Source organism: Hypanus sabinus, chromosome 9, assembly GCF_030144855.1.
Source record: "Hypanus sabinus isolate sHypSab1 chromosome 9, sHypSab1.hap1, whole genome shotgun sequence".
In the NCBI taxonomy this organism is placed as follows: Eukaryota; Metazoa; Chordata; class Chondrichthyes; order Myliobatiformes; family Dasyatidae; genus Hypanus; species Hypanus sabinus.
The window spans coordinates 157620822-157634491 of NC_082714.1; the positions used below are offsets into that span (position 1 = coordinate 157620822).

The 13670-nt window shown below is 44.3% G+C and overlaps 1 protein-coding gene across 9 annotated transcripts in view; it reads left to right on the forward strand.

Moving 5' to 3' along the window:
• The window catches only part of slc52a3 (solute carrier family 52 member 3), a 53104-nt gene that overhangs the window by 8766 nt on the left and 30668 nt on the right, over positions 1-13670 (forward strand). For 3 of the 9 annotated variants that reach the window (XM_059980927.1, XM_059980926.1, XM_059980929.1), the window contains exons 2-3: positions 2991-3170; positions 10544-11694. The exons of 1 other annotated variant lie outside the window; for it this stretch is intronic. In XM_059980927.1, the coding sequence (XP_059836910.1) occupies positions 10625-11694 (1070 nt within the window). In that variant the 5' untranslated portion in view covers positions 2991-3170; positions 10544-10624. Of the gene's footprint in view, positions 1-2974; positions 3171-10543; positions 11695-13670 lie in introns of all 9 variants that reach the window. 5 more of the 9 variants (XM_059980934.1, XM_059980932.1, XM_059980931.1 and 2 more) reach the window with 3 other exon arrangements.

A 13670-nucleotide genomic window follows, 5' to 3' on the forward strand; every position in this document is an offset into this window, starting at 1 on the left:
TTTTCTAATTTCTTTCTTAAGATTCTTCTTACATTCTTTATATTCCTTGAGCACCTCATTTACTTCATGCTGCCTATATTTATTGTAGATCTCTCTCTTTTTCCTAACCAAGTTTCCAATATCCCTTGAAAACCGGGGTTCTCTCAAACTTTTAACCTTTCCTTTCAACCTAACAGGAACATAAAGATTCTGTACCCTCATAATTTCACCTTTAAATTACCTCCATTTCTCTATTACATCCTTCCCATAAAACAATTTGTCCCAATCCACTCCTTCTAAATCTTTTCGCATCTCCTCCAAGTTAGCCTTTCTCCAATCAACAATCTGAACCCTGGGTCCAGTCCTATCCTTCTCCATAATTATATTGAAACTAATGGCATTGTGATCACTGGACCCAAAGTGCTCCCCAACACATACCTCCGTCACCTGACCTATTTCATTCCCTAACAGAAGATCCAACACTGCCCCTTCTCTAGTCAGTACCTCTATGTATTGCTGCAAAAAACTATCCTGCACACATTTTACAAACTCCAAACCATTCACCCCTTTTACAGTACGGGCTTCCCAGTCTATATATGGAAAATTAAAATCTCCCACAATCAAAACCCTGTGCTTACTACAAATATCTGCTATCTCCTTGCAAATTTGCTCCTCCAATTCTCGCTCCCCATTAGGTGGTCTATAATACACCCCTAAAAGTGTTACTACACCTTTCCCATTCCTCAATTCCACCCAAATGGTCTCCCTAGACAAGCCCTCTAATCTATCCTGCCAGAGTACCGCTGTAATATTTTCTCTGACAAGCAACGCAACACCTCCCCCTCTTGTCCCTCCAATTCTATCACACCTGAAGCAACAAAATCCAGGAATATTTAGTTGCCAATCACACCTCTCCTGCAACCATGTTTCACTAATAGCTACATCATCATATTTCCAGGTATCAATCCATGCTCTAAGCTCATCCATCTTTCTTACAATGCTCCTAGCATTAAAATAAATGCATTTAAGAAATTCTCCACCTCCTCCTCTCTGTTTATCTCTAACAGTACAAAGAACTTTACTGTCTTCTTTTTCTTCCTTCTCCCATAAATCTGTTCCTACACTCTGGAACCCCTCCCCCCTCATATCTAGTTTAAATCCACTGGAGCCTCTCTAGCAAACCTACCTGCAAGAATATTTGTCCCCCTCCAGTTCAGATGTAAACCGTCCCACTGGAACAGGTCCCACCTTGCCTGGAAAACTGCCCAATTATCTATAAATCTGAAGCCCTCCCTCCTGCTCCATGTCTTCAGCCATGTGTTGATCTGCATCATTTTACTATTTCTAAACCCACCTGCATGTGGCACTGGTAGAAATCCTGAGATTGCTATCCTGGAGGTCCTGTCCTTTAACTTGGCACCTGGCTCCCTAAACTCACCTTTCAGGATCTCCTCACTCTTCCTACTCACGTCATTGGTCCCTACATGGACCACGACATCCGGCCACTCACCCTCCCTCTTGAGAATACTGAGAACTCGATCCGAGATATCGCTGACCCTGGCACCAGGGAGGCAACAGAACATCTGGGATTCTCGATTTCTTCCATAGAACATCCTATCTGCCCCCCTAACTATTAAATCCCCTATCACTACTGCTCTCCTCTTTTCCCTCCTTCCCTTCTGAGCTGAGGGTCCAGTCTCGGTGCCAGAGACGTGACCACTGCAACTTGTCCCTGGTAGGTCGTCCCCACCAACAGTATCCAAAACGGTATACTTATTGTTGATGGGAACGGCCACGGGGGTGCTCTGCTCTTCCTGTCTACTCTCCTTCCCTCTCCTGACAGTTACCTAGCTACCTGCCTCCTGACTCGTAGGGGTGACTATCCCTCCTGTAACTCCTGTCTATTTCTGCCTCTGCCTCCCGAATGATCCGAAGTTCATCCAGCTCCAGCTCCAGTTCCCTAACACAGTTTGTCAGGAGACAAACAAAAGCAAAAGAAATAGTAATAAATAAATAAGCAATAAATTTTGAGAACATGTGATGAAGAGTCCTTGATGATGAGTCACATTGGTTGTGGGAACAGTTCAGCGATGGGGCAAGTGAAGTTGAATGAAGTTATCCCCTCTAGTTCAAGAGCCTGATGGTTGAGGGGTGATAGCTATTCCAGATCCTGGTGGTCTGAGTCCTGAGGCTCTTGTACCTTCTTCCTGATGGCAGCAGTGAGAAGAGAGCGTGGCCTGGTTGATGGGGGTCCCTGATGATGGATGCTGGTTTCCTGTGGTAATACTCCATGTAGAGGTGCTCAGTGGTGGGGAGGGCGTAACCCGTGATGGACTGGCCCATATACACTACTTTCTGTCGGCTTTTCCATAAGGCATTGGTGTTTCCATACCAGGCCAGGAAGCAATCAGTCAGCATACTCTGCACTGCACACCTATGGAAGTCTGTCAAAGTTTTAGATGACTTGCCGAATCTTTGCAAAGTTCTAAGAAAGTAGAGGAACCGTCTGAAGTGATAACACAGAGAAGTTTAAAGTTGCTGAGCTCCTCCACCTCTAATTCCCTGATGAGGACATACCTCTTATTGTATTACGTATTGCAATGTAAACTAAAAAAAATTCACAACACACGCCAGTGATATTAAACCTGATTCTGATTCTGATTACAAGATAATAAAAGGCAACGATAGATTGAACAGCCAGAGATTTATTCCCAGGGCAGAAATGGCTAATACAGGAGATTGGAGCACGTCTGAGAAAGTTGTGGGTTGTGGAACACCCTGTTAGGGGTGATGGTAGTGGCAGATACATTAAGAACATTTAAGAGACTCTTAGGCACAAGGATGAAAGAAAAATGGAGGGCTAAGTAGGAGGGAAGGGTTAGATTGATTTTAGGGTAGGTTACATTATCTTGTGCCAAAGGGCTGCTACTTTGTGGTAGTGTTCTTTGTTCAGTTACATTTTATTCCGCAGTGTTATTATTTGATCATAATTAAGGACCTTTATCACCCAGAACATGTCCTCACTTCAGGAAGTCTGATCGCCTGGCTGTACTTCTACTCCCTGAGTATAGGCAGAGACTGAAGACTGCAGCACCAGCAGTGAGGACCCAGAAGGTACGGACAAGGGAAGCACAGGAACACCTATGGGACTGCTTTGAATCGGTGGACTGGACTGTATTCTTCGAACCTGGGTAAGTATGCTGTAGTTGTTACCAACTTCATTAAAGCCTGTGTGGGTGAGAGTGTGCCTGCAAAGACTTGCTGTACATTCCCAACCCAAAAGCCGTGGATTAACCAGGAAGTACACCATCTGCTGAAGGCTAGATCTGTGGCATTCAAGTCTGGCAACCCAGGCCTGTACCAGAAAACCAGATATGACTTGTGGAGGGTTATTTCAAGGGCAAAGAGATAATTTCAAATGAGGTTGGAGGCAACATCGGATGTACGGCAACTCTGGCAGGGTCTGCAAGACATTACTTCCTACAAAGCAAAACCCAATAGTATGAATGGCAGCGATGATTCACTACCAGATGAACTCAACGCCTTCAATGGACGCTTTGAAAGGTTGAATATAACTACAGCTGTGAAGATCCCTGCTGAGCCTGATGACCCTGTGATCTCTGTCTCAGAGAGATGTTAAACTGTCTTTAAAGAGAGTGAACCCTCGCAAGGTGGAAGGTCCTGATGGAGCACCTGGTAAGGCTCTGAAAACCTGTGCCAACCAACTAGCGGGAGTTGGCAACAACTAAAGGCAACAATCATACCAGTGCCGAAGAAGAATAATGTGAGCTGCCTTAACGATTATCACCCGGTAGCACTCACATTTACAGTGATGAAATGCTTTGAGAGGTTGGTTATGACAAGACTGAGCTCCTGCCTCAGCAAGGACCTGGACCCATTGCAGTTTGCCCATCGCCACAACAGGTCAACGGCAGATGCAATCTCAGTGGCTCTTCACACGGCTTTAGATCAGTTGGACAACACAAACACCTACACCAGGATGCTGGTCCATCAGCTATAGTTCAGCATTTAATATAATCAGTCCCACAATCCTGGTTGAGAAGTTGCAGAACTTGGGCCTCTGTATCTCCCTCTGCAATTGGTCCTCGACTTCCTAACTGGAAAACCACAATCTGTGCGGATTGGTGATAACATCTCCTCCTCGCTGACGATCAACACTAGTGCACCTCAGGGGTGTGTGCTTAGTCCACTGCTCCACTCTCTGTATACACATGACTGTGTGGCTAGGCATAGCTCAAATACCATCTATAAATTTGCTGACAATACAACCATTGTTGGTAGAATCTCAGGTGGTGACAAGAGGGCATACAGGAGTGAGATATGCCAACTAGTAGAGTGCTGTTGCAGCAACAACCTGGCACTCAACATCAGTAAGACTAAAGAGCTGATTGTGGACTTCAGGAAGGGTAAGACGAAGGAACACATACCAATCCTCATAGAGGGATCAGAAGTGAAGAGAGTGAGCAGCTTCAAGTTCCTGGGTGTCAAGATCTCTGAGATTCTAACCTGTTCCCAACATATCGATGTAGTTATAAAGAAGGCAAGACAGCAGCTATTCTTTATCAGGAGTTTGAAGAGATTTGGCATGTCAACAAATACACTCAAAAACTTCTATAGTTGTACTGTGGAGAGCATTCTGACCGGCTGCATCACTGTCTGGTATGGGTGGGGAGGGGCTACTGCACAGGACCGAAAGAAGCTGCAGAAGGTCGTAAATCTAGTCAGCTCCATCTTAGGCTCTAGTTTACAAAGTACCCAGGACATCTTTAGCGAGCAGTGTCTGAGAAAGGCAGCGTCCATTATTAAGGACTTCCAGCACCCAGGGCATGCCCTTTTCTCACTGTTACCATTAGGTAGGAGGTACAGAAACCTGAAGGCACACACTCAGTGATTCAGGAACAGCTTCTTCCCCTCTGCCATCCGATTCCTAAATGGACGTTGAATCTTTGGACACCACCTCACTTTTTTTTAATATACAGTATTTCTGTTTTTGCAATTTTTAAAATCTATTCAATATATGTAATTGATTTACTTGTTTATTTATTATTATTATTATTTTATTTGCTATTAATATTATTTCTCTGCTAGATTATCTATTGCATTGAACTGCTGCTGCTAAGTTAACAAATTTCATGTCACATGCCGGTGATAATAAGAACATAAGAAATAGGAGCAGGAGTAGGCCATCCGGCCCATCGAGCCTGCCCTGCCATTCAATAAGATCGTTGCTGATCTGTCCGTAAACTCAGCTCCATCTACCCGCCTTTTCTCCATAACCCTTAATTCCCCTACTATGTAAAAACCTATCTAACTGTTTCTTAAATATATTTAGTGAAGAAGCCTCAACTGCTTCCCTGGGCAGAGAATTCCACAGATTCAGTACTCTCTGGGAGAAACAGTTTCTCCTCATCTCCATCCTAAATCTTCTCCCCTGAATCTTGAGGCAATGTCCCCTAGTTCTAGTCTCACCTACCAACGGAAACAACTTTCCTACTTCTATCTTATCTATCCCTTTCAAAATTTTGTCTGTTTCTATAAGATCCCCTCACATTCTTCCGAATTCCAGAGAGTATAGTCCCAGGTGACTCAATTTCTCCTCATAGGTTAACCCCTTCATCTCTGGAATCAATCTAGTGAACCTCCTCTGCACTGCCTCCAAAGCCAGTATATTCAGGAGACCAGAACAGCACAGTACTCCAGGTGCGGTCTCATCAGTACCCTGTATAGTTGCAGCATGACCTCTCTGCTCTTGAATTCACTCCCTCTGGCAATGAAGGCCAACATTCCATTTGCCTTCTTAACCTGTTGTACCTGTAAGCCAACTTTTTGCGATTCATGCACAAGCACTCCCAAGTCCCTCTGCACAACAGCATGCTGCAATCTTTCACCATTTAAAGAATAATTTGCTCTTCTATTACTCCTTGCAAACCCGATTCTGATTCTTCTCATTATTGCCATCAGGGAGAAGGTACAGGAGCCTGAGGACTCACACTCTATATTTTAGGAACAGTCTCTTCCCCCTGCCATCAGATTTCTGAGCCGTCAATGAACCTACAAACACTTTTGCACTATTTATTTTAATTGTAACATAGTAATTTACTTTGTGTTGCACTGTACAGCTGTCACAAAATCATCAAATTTCATGACATATGTCAGTGAAAATAAACCAGATTTGATTCTTATTATCTTTGCTGTGTTCTACCTCAATGCACTGCGTAATGATTTGATCTGTATGAACTGTCTGCATGACAGGCTTTTCACCAGTACTTATGACAATAATAATAATAAAGCAATTGTTGTGTCTGTGCACAACTACATACAATTAAATAGAAGCACAAACGTGGGTGCTGGTGTATTGAATTGAATTGACTTTATTTCTTACATCCTTCACATACGTGAGGAGTAAAAAGCTTTATGTTACGTCTCCATCTAAATGTGTAATGTGCAATCTTAGTAATTTATAAAAAATAGAACAGTCAATGTAATATAGGGTACACTCAAATCAGTGTGAGTTAATCAGTCTGTTGGCCTGGTGGAAGAAGCTGTCTCAGAGCCTGTTGTAATGAGGGGATCCACACCGTAATGAGAGACAGAGAGAGAGGGAGAGGGAGAGGGAGAGGGAGGGAGGGAGAGAGAGAGAGAGAGAGAGAGAGAGAGAGAGAGAGAATGTGCGTACGTAGACAACAGTGTATGTGCAGACAACAAAGAAATACTTAGTGCTGGGGGGGCATTGCTGTAAAAGAAATAGATCCATACATTATTCCTCCTTCTTTAGATTAATGCAACATAAAACTGTATATGTCCAAAACATTCAATTTCCCTTTATTAAACCCATATTCCCTTTTAAACATGCTTTCACAATATCAGACAATAAGTAACTTCACTGATTCAATCTTCTGGGTGGCGCTCTTCCCCTTTCAGGATAACACCTCTGGCCTGCGGAGTGGCATCGGGTTTGGCAGGTGTCTTGTCTAGGACAACATTTTTGGCTTCCCGTGTCAGTGACACAATCAGTCCGGTGACTGTAATGTGTCCGCCGTCTGTTGGATGCAGTCAACTCAAGTGTGTCCTTCGGTTGAGCATCCAGTATCGGCTCCACGGGACGTCTCCAATGTCCACTGAGTACATCAGTGATCCAGGTCCTGCAGCTGTCCTACCAGGTGTCGTCTTGTCTTCTCTTGGCAGCTGGCTGGACTGTTTATTCTGCACCTCCCTCCGCAGGTGGGATTTCAGGACATTATGCAAGATCTCAGATTCCTGTTCATGAACGGCATTGCTGTGTTTGATTTGTCGTTGCATGAACAGAGTTGTGAAACACGAAAAGGAAGCTGTCCACCTTGCGCTGTAGAGAAATCTCCTCCTTGTCCATCAATTTAATGGACTTCCTGAAGGTTTGGATAAATCTTTCAGCTAATCCTTCATTGCTGGGTGGTGAGGAGCCGACTTGAAATGTCTGATACCATTTTCCTTCATGAACAGTCAGAACTCTTTAGACATGTATTGTGGTCCATCATCAATCACAATTTGTCTGGGTAAAGCCGTTTCTGGTGAAGATAGTCCTCAGAGCGGAGACAGTCTTTGCTGAGGTGGTTGACTTCATTGATATAACCTCCGACCACTTTGAATGAACATCCATGGCATTCGGAAACATGGAGGCCATGAATGGCCCAGTAAAGTCAACATGTACCCTTTGCCATGATGGCTACTCCCACGGGTGTAACTCTGCTCATGGGGGTGCATTTTGAACTTTTTTGGCATCCCAAACAGCTTTTGGCCAAGCCTTCAATGTGTTTATCTATTCCCTTCTCAAATATCTTCTCTCTAGTGTTAACCCGCTGTGCCAGTCTCTGGCTAGTGCTACCACTTGGGCTGCAGTTGCCTGTTAACACCACACTGAGAGATTTGATTGAGTGCCGGTCTAGTTGGATTTTTCTCAACCATTCATGTCTGAAATGTGTTGGTGTTCCACTTTTTAATACATAAAGCTCTAACTGCTGTGTGTGGCCTCCATACATCATATTCACCTTTAATTTGGCTTTGGGAGACACTTTTTCACCTGTGTAGGTCTTTAGCATCTCTGAGGTCTTCTCTAATGGTATCTTAGAAAACAATCTGTTGTAGTCAGCCTCTGGAATCATGGACAAAGTGGAGTCAGTGTCCAGCTCCATTTTCAGATTTACATTGGACACATCTATTGTGATCCTAATTATTATGTAATCTGTGTCAGTTATACTATAGGTATGACAGTTGACCTTTGTCAAACTCTACATTGTCTGAATCTGTTTTCCATTCAGTAACTTTATGTATTTGCTTAGTTTTGTGTTTGAGATGTTTCATTCAGTTGTGCTTTTTGTCTGCCTTGCATACTCTCTCTATGGCTACATCCACACTACGCCGGATAAATCCATAACCGAAGCTTTTTCTCTTCGATTTTACCCTCCGTCCACACTAAAATGGCGTTTTCATCCCCCCAAACTGGAGCTTTTCAGAAACACTTTCCAGGGTGTATATTTCTGAAAACTCTGCTCGGGCAGATCAGTGTGGACGGGGTAACCGGAGACTTTTGAAAACGCTGTCAGACGGCAGTGCGCCATTTCATTGTTTTCTTGAACGCAACCTAACAATTTCAGAACAGACGACAACGAGACTGAAGCCAGAAGAGTTAGAAATGTATTCACCAAATACTTTGACCCATAACTTACTGAATAAATAAGTATACTCACTTTGCCCTGTTTTCTGTCCTTGCTCGTATGAAGATGGTTTACCTATTTATGCAAGTACTTCTCTGACAATAGATGTGTAACAGCCTAATGTAACATTGTATGGAAATACAAGATAATACTGATGCAGACATGTTTTATACATTTAACAAGGTGCTTTATTAATGCAACAGAGATTGTCAGTTTTTCAATGGTTGTTGTCCGCTGGGTCAATCTGTCCGTGAACCAGTATTTGTTTTTTTTAGTTTTAAGTTTTCCTGCGCAAAGGCCAACAGCTGCCCATCATTTTAAGTTTTTCTAGTATGTAACTACACAAATGTCCACTTTTACAGTGAGATTCGACACCAAACACGTCACTTGTTTTCGGTAGATGTGTCCTGCGCATGCGCAGGAAGAGGAGATTCACTGAAATCTCTGTTTCAGTGTGGACAGAGATATTTTCAAAAACACATAGTGTGGACGCCTATCGTTTTTACGTGAAACCGGCATTTTCAAAATTATCCGGTCTAGTGTGGACGTAGCCTATGTGACCTTGTCTGTGACTCTTTCTGCAGACCTTTTCTTTGAACCAACAGTCATTTGCATCATGGAAGGATTTGCCACATCATTAACATCTTTGGCTTTTTGCACCATTCAGGAACATTTGTGCATTCCACATTCTGACCTCCTTTTCTGTAGTTCTGCTGCATCCTTTGCTGCAGTCTCTAATGACATTGCAATGGTCAATGCCCGTTCTAAGGTTAGATCTCTTTCTGACAGTAGCACCTTCTGACTGCTTTGACTATGCATGCCACATACAAACTTGTCCCTTAATGGATCGGAAAGTCCATCTCTAAAGTCACAGTACTGGGAAAGTTTGCGCAGTTCTGCAAAGTATTCGGAAAGGCTTTCATCTTTTGACTAGTTCCTTTTGTAAAATCTGAATCTCTCAGCTATTACCAGCGCTCAAGTAACTTTGTGAAATTGTAACAATCTAATTGAACGTCTTGCTTGCTGGCTTTGCTAGGTTGCATAAGAGACTGTACGTTCTTAGGTCCATTCAGCTAAGAAGTGTAAAGGCTTTCTTTTGTTCCTCCATGTTGTTTGCATTACAATACAGCTCAACCTTCTCAATATATGACTCCCAGCCTTCATTAGCACCATATTATTTGTCACCCTTCCCAACTGAAACCATTGCCACGGTATTTTCACTTCAAATCCAGCACGTCTTTCACTGTTGCTATGCACTCTATTCACGTGTTTGTCTGTGTCTGCGACAGCCTCCTCATGCTGCTTAACTCTCGATTTGTTCCGTAACTTTTGGTGCAGTTCCTGATATTTCGGACATTTAGGTTCATACTCGTCCCCCATTTGTGGTGTCTGTGCACAAACACATATCAATGAAATAAAAGCATGCACGTGGGAGATGGTTGTAACTGGTGTATATTCACATTGCAGTGAGAGAGAGAGAACAATGTGCATGCACAGACAACAGATCGATATGTAGTGCTAAGTGGGTGGGGGGTGATTGCGCTAAATGAAATAGATCCATACATTACAGCAGTAATCATTTATTTGTTAAGTGTAGTAATGTAGGGTGTATGGGGTGTCCAGCGAGGAGTAGCCCCTCTGGTAAAGGGGCTAATGTCCCTTCTGGGGCAGCTTGCCCAGCTTTGGTCCTCACTGGACACTCAGCTCTCACCTGTGGCTCCAAGTAGCTGCCTAACTGTGACAGTGGCCACACCTCGATATAGCTGTTCATCTTAAAACTCTCAAACTTACCACCGATTCATGCAGCGCCAAACAGGCCCAATACGCTAACTGTTTTCCTTTCATGCTTTCAGGAAACGTGTGCGACTTTTGGTGGCCCACCTTTGAATGCAAGCGCTCACCGTCTCCTTTACTGACCAGTCTGGGGCTGCACCATGGCGCTCGGCGTGCACCTCCTGGCCTGTATATTCGGCATGGGCTCGTGGATCGCCATCAATGGACTCTGGGTGGAGCTGCCGCTCATTGTGAATGTACTTCCCGAGGGCTGGGACCTCCCCTCGTACCTCACTGTCATCATCCAGCTGGCCAATGTGGGGCCTCTGTCAGTCACTCTCATGCACAAGTTTGCACCAGGGAAGATGAAGGAGATTATCGCCATCTACATCATCATCAGCATTGGGATAATGGCTAGCTTGTTGATGGTGTTCTTTTGGAAGGAAACCACACTCCTGGCGGGCAGATTGCACAGCACAGCATTTCTGATCCTGACATTTTTCTTATCGTTGGTGGACTGCACCTCTTCCGTGACATTCCTCCCGTTCATGATGAGGCTCCAGACCTCGTACATCACCACCTACTTCATCGGAGAAGGGCTGAGCGGCTTTCTCCCGGGTCTAGTGGCCATCGGCCAAGGCGCAGGGATGATCATGTGTGTGAATGTCTCGAAGCCAGCCAATGTGACCACGGAGAACATCACTGATGAGGCAGGTCTCTACCAGACTGAAGCCCGCTACGTGCCTGCCAACTTCTCCACTGAGACCTTCCTGGTTTTCCTCACAGTCATGATGGTCTTCTGCCTGGTGGCTTTTGCTCTGCTCACTCGAGTCACCTGCTTACCTCACAAGAATCCCAGCGAAGAAGGGGTCCCCAATCAAGTAGTTTGTGTCTCCACCACTGAATCAGAATCGAGCAAATACATCTCCAAGAGAGCAGCAGACGTCCAAAACCCTGGTATGAACAACCTTCAGAAACAGGCCGCCAATTCTGCGCGGGCAGCTGATGCACAAAATCTGACAAGCGGAGTGCTGGTGGGGTATTCCAAGCATCAGTTCCTCTTCCTTTACCTTCTGGTGGTCTGGGTGAATTCACTGACCAATGGCTTCCTCCCACCAGTGCAGAGTTACTCGTGTTTGCCCTATGGAAACACTGCCTACCACCTGTCTGCTGCCTTGAGTTCCTTTGCTAACCCTGGCGCTTGTATGATTGCTTTAATCCTGCCCAACAGGTAAGTCACAATGGTGATCCATGGGTTTTACTGAAATGATAGAATCAGAATTGGCTTTATTATCACTGACATATGTCATGAAGGATATTGTTTTGTGGCAGCAGTACAGTGCAATACAAACAGTACTGCACTACAGTGTTTTTCTCCTCCGGCTGTCCATTGATTTTCGATGTTGACTGAGGCCTGGGCAGGGTTGTGTGGAAGATCGGCAGTTGCCCAAGCTGCAAGTCTCCCCTCTCCACTGATGTTATGCAAGGGAAGAGCATTAGGACTGGTATAACTTGGCACCGTCGCAGAGCAGCGTGTTGTTAAGTGCCTTGCTCAAGGACACAACACACTGCCTCAGCTGAGGCTCGAACTAGCGACCTTCAGATCACTAGACCGATGTCTTATCCACTTGGCCACGTGCCACAGTGCAATACTTTTAAAAACATTATAAATAAATATAGTGCAAAAGTTGAATAGTGAAGTAGTGATTTTGGGTTCAATACCAATCAGAAATCTGACAGCAGAGGGGAAGTACAGTATGTATCTGTTCCTAACACCATCTTTAGACTCCTGTTCCTCCTGGTTGATGGTGGTAACGAGAAGAGAGCATGTCCCAGATCTTGAAGGTGGTTAATGAAGGAGGCCACCTTCTTGGGGTGCTACATTTTGAGATTGTCCTCGATGGTGGGGAAAGGGGTGTCTGTGATGGAGCTGGCTGACCCTACAACCCTTTTCTAGGGGTAAAGTGTGGTATAGGTACTTCCAGTACCTTCGAGTCACCCCACCCTGCAACCCCTGATTTAACCCTAGCCTAATCACAGGATAATTTACAAGATCAATTATCCTATCAATTGGTCGGTCTTTGGAGTGTGGGAGGAAATCAGAACAGCTGGAGGAAACCCACTCAGTCACAGGGAAAACATACAACCTCCTTACAGGCAGCAGCAGGAATTGAACCTGTGTCGGTGGTACTGAAAACTACTACACTACCATGATCCTGTGAATTGACGCTGCTATAGCAGACGGTGAAGCAACCAGTCAGAAAGTTCTCCATGGTACATCTGTGGAAATTTGCTAAGAGTCTTTGGTGACAAGCCAAATCACCTCAAGGTCCTAATGAAATATAGCCATTGTGTTGCACCAATGTTTTGGGTCCGGGACAGAGTCACAGAGAAGTTGAAACATACTCTGAATAACATATTGATGTCTAAAACACTTGACACCAGCTTCTCGGGGCATTCTTTTTCTTTAAATTTTTATGTTCACAAGCTGCCCATAGATTGAGGGCATACACTCAGTGGCTACTCTGTTTGGTACACCTGTACACCTGTTTGTTAATGCAACTCTCTAATCAGCCAATCATGTGGCAGCAACTCAATGTGTAAAAGCATGCAGACCTGGTCAAGAGGTTCAGTTGTTGCTTGGACCAAACCAGAGAATGGGGAAGAAATGTGATCTAAGTGACTCTGACTGTGGAATGATTGTTGGTGCTAGATGGGGTGGTTTGAGTATCTCAGAAGCTGACGAACTTCTGGGCTTTTCACAGACAACAGTCTCCAGAATTTATAAAGAATGGTGCTAAAAACAAAAAAAAAACATCCAGTGAGTGGCAGTTCTGTGGATGAAATGGCCTTGTGGATGAGAGAGGTCAGAGGAGAATGGTCAGACTGGTTCAAGCTGACAGGAAGGCAACAGCAACTTAAATAACGACACATTACAACAGTGGTGTGCCCAAAAGCATCTCTGAATCATAACACATCAAACCTTGAAATGGATGGGCTACAGCAGCCCAAACCCATGAACATACACTCAGTGGCCACAGAGTATATTTGTCAATTGCTATCTGTCCATATGAGGAAGCATTTGGTTTGAAGACCATTTTTGTTTCTATTTGTCAGTGTTAAATTGTATTCATTCCAGTCAGCAGCAGAACAAATAATCTGGTTATCATTTCAATAACTTAAACATTGACCAAAAACAGACACAAA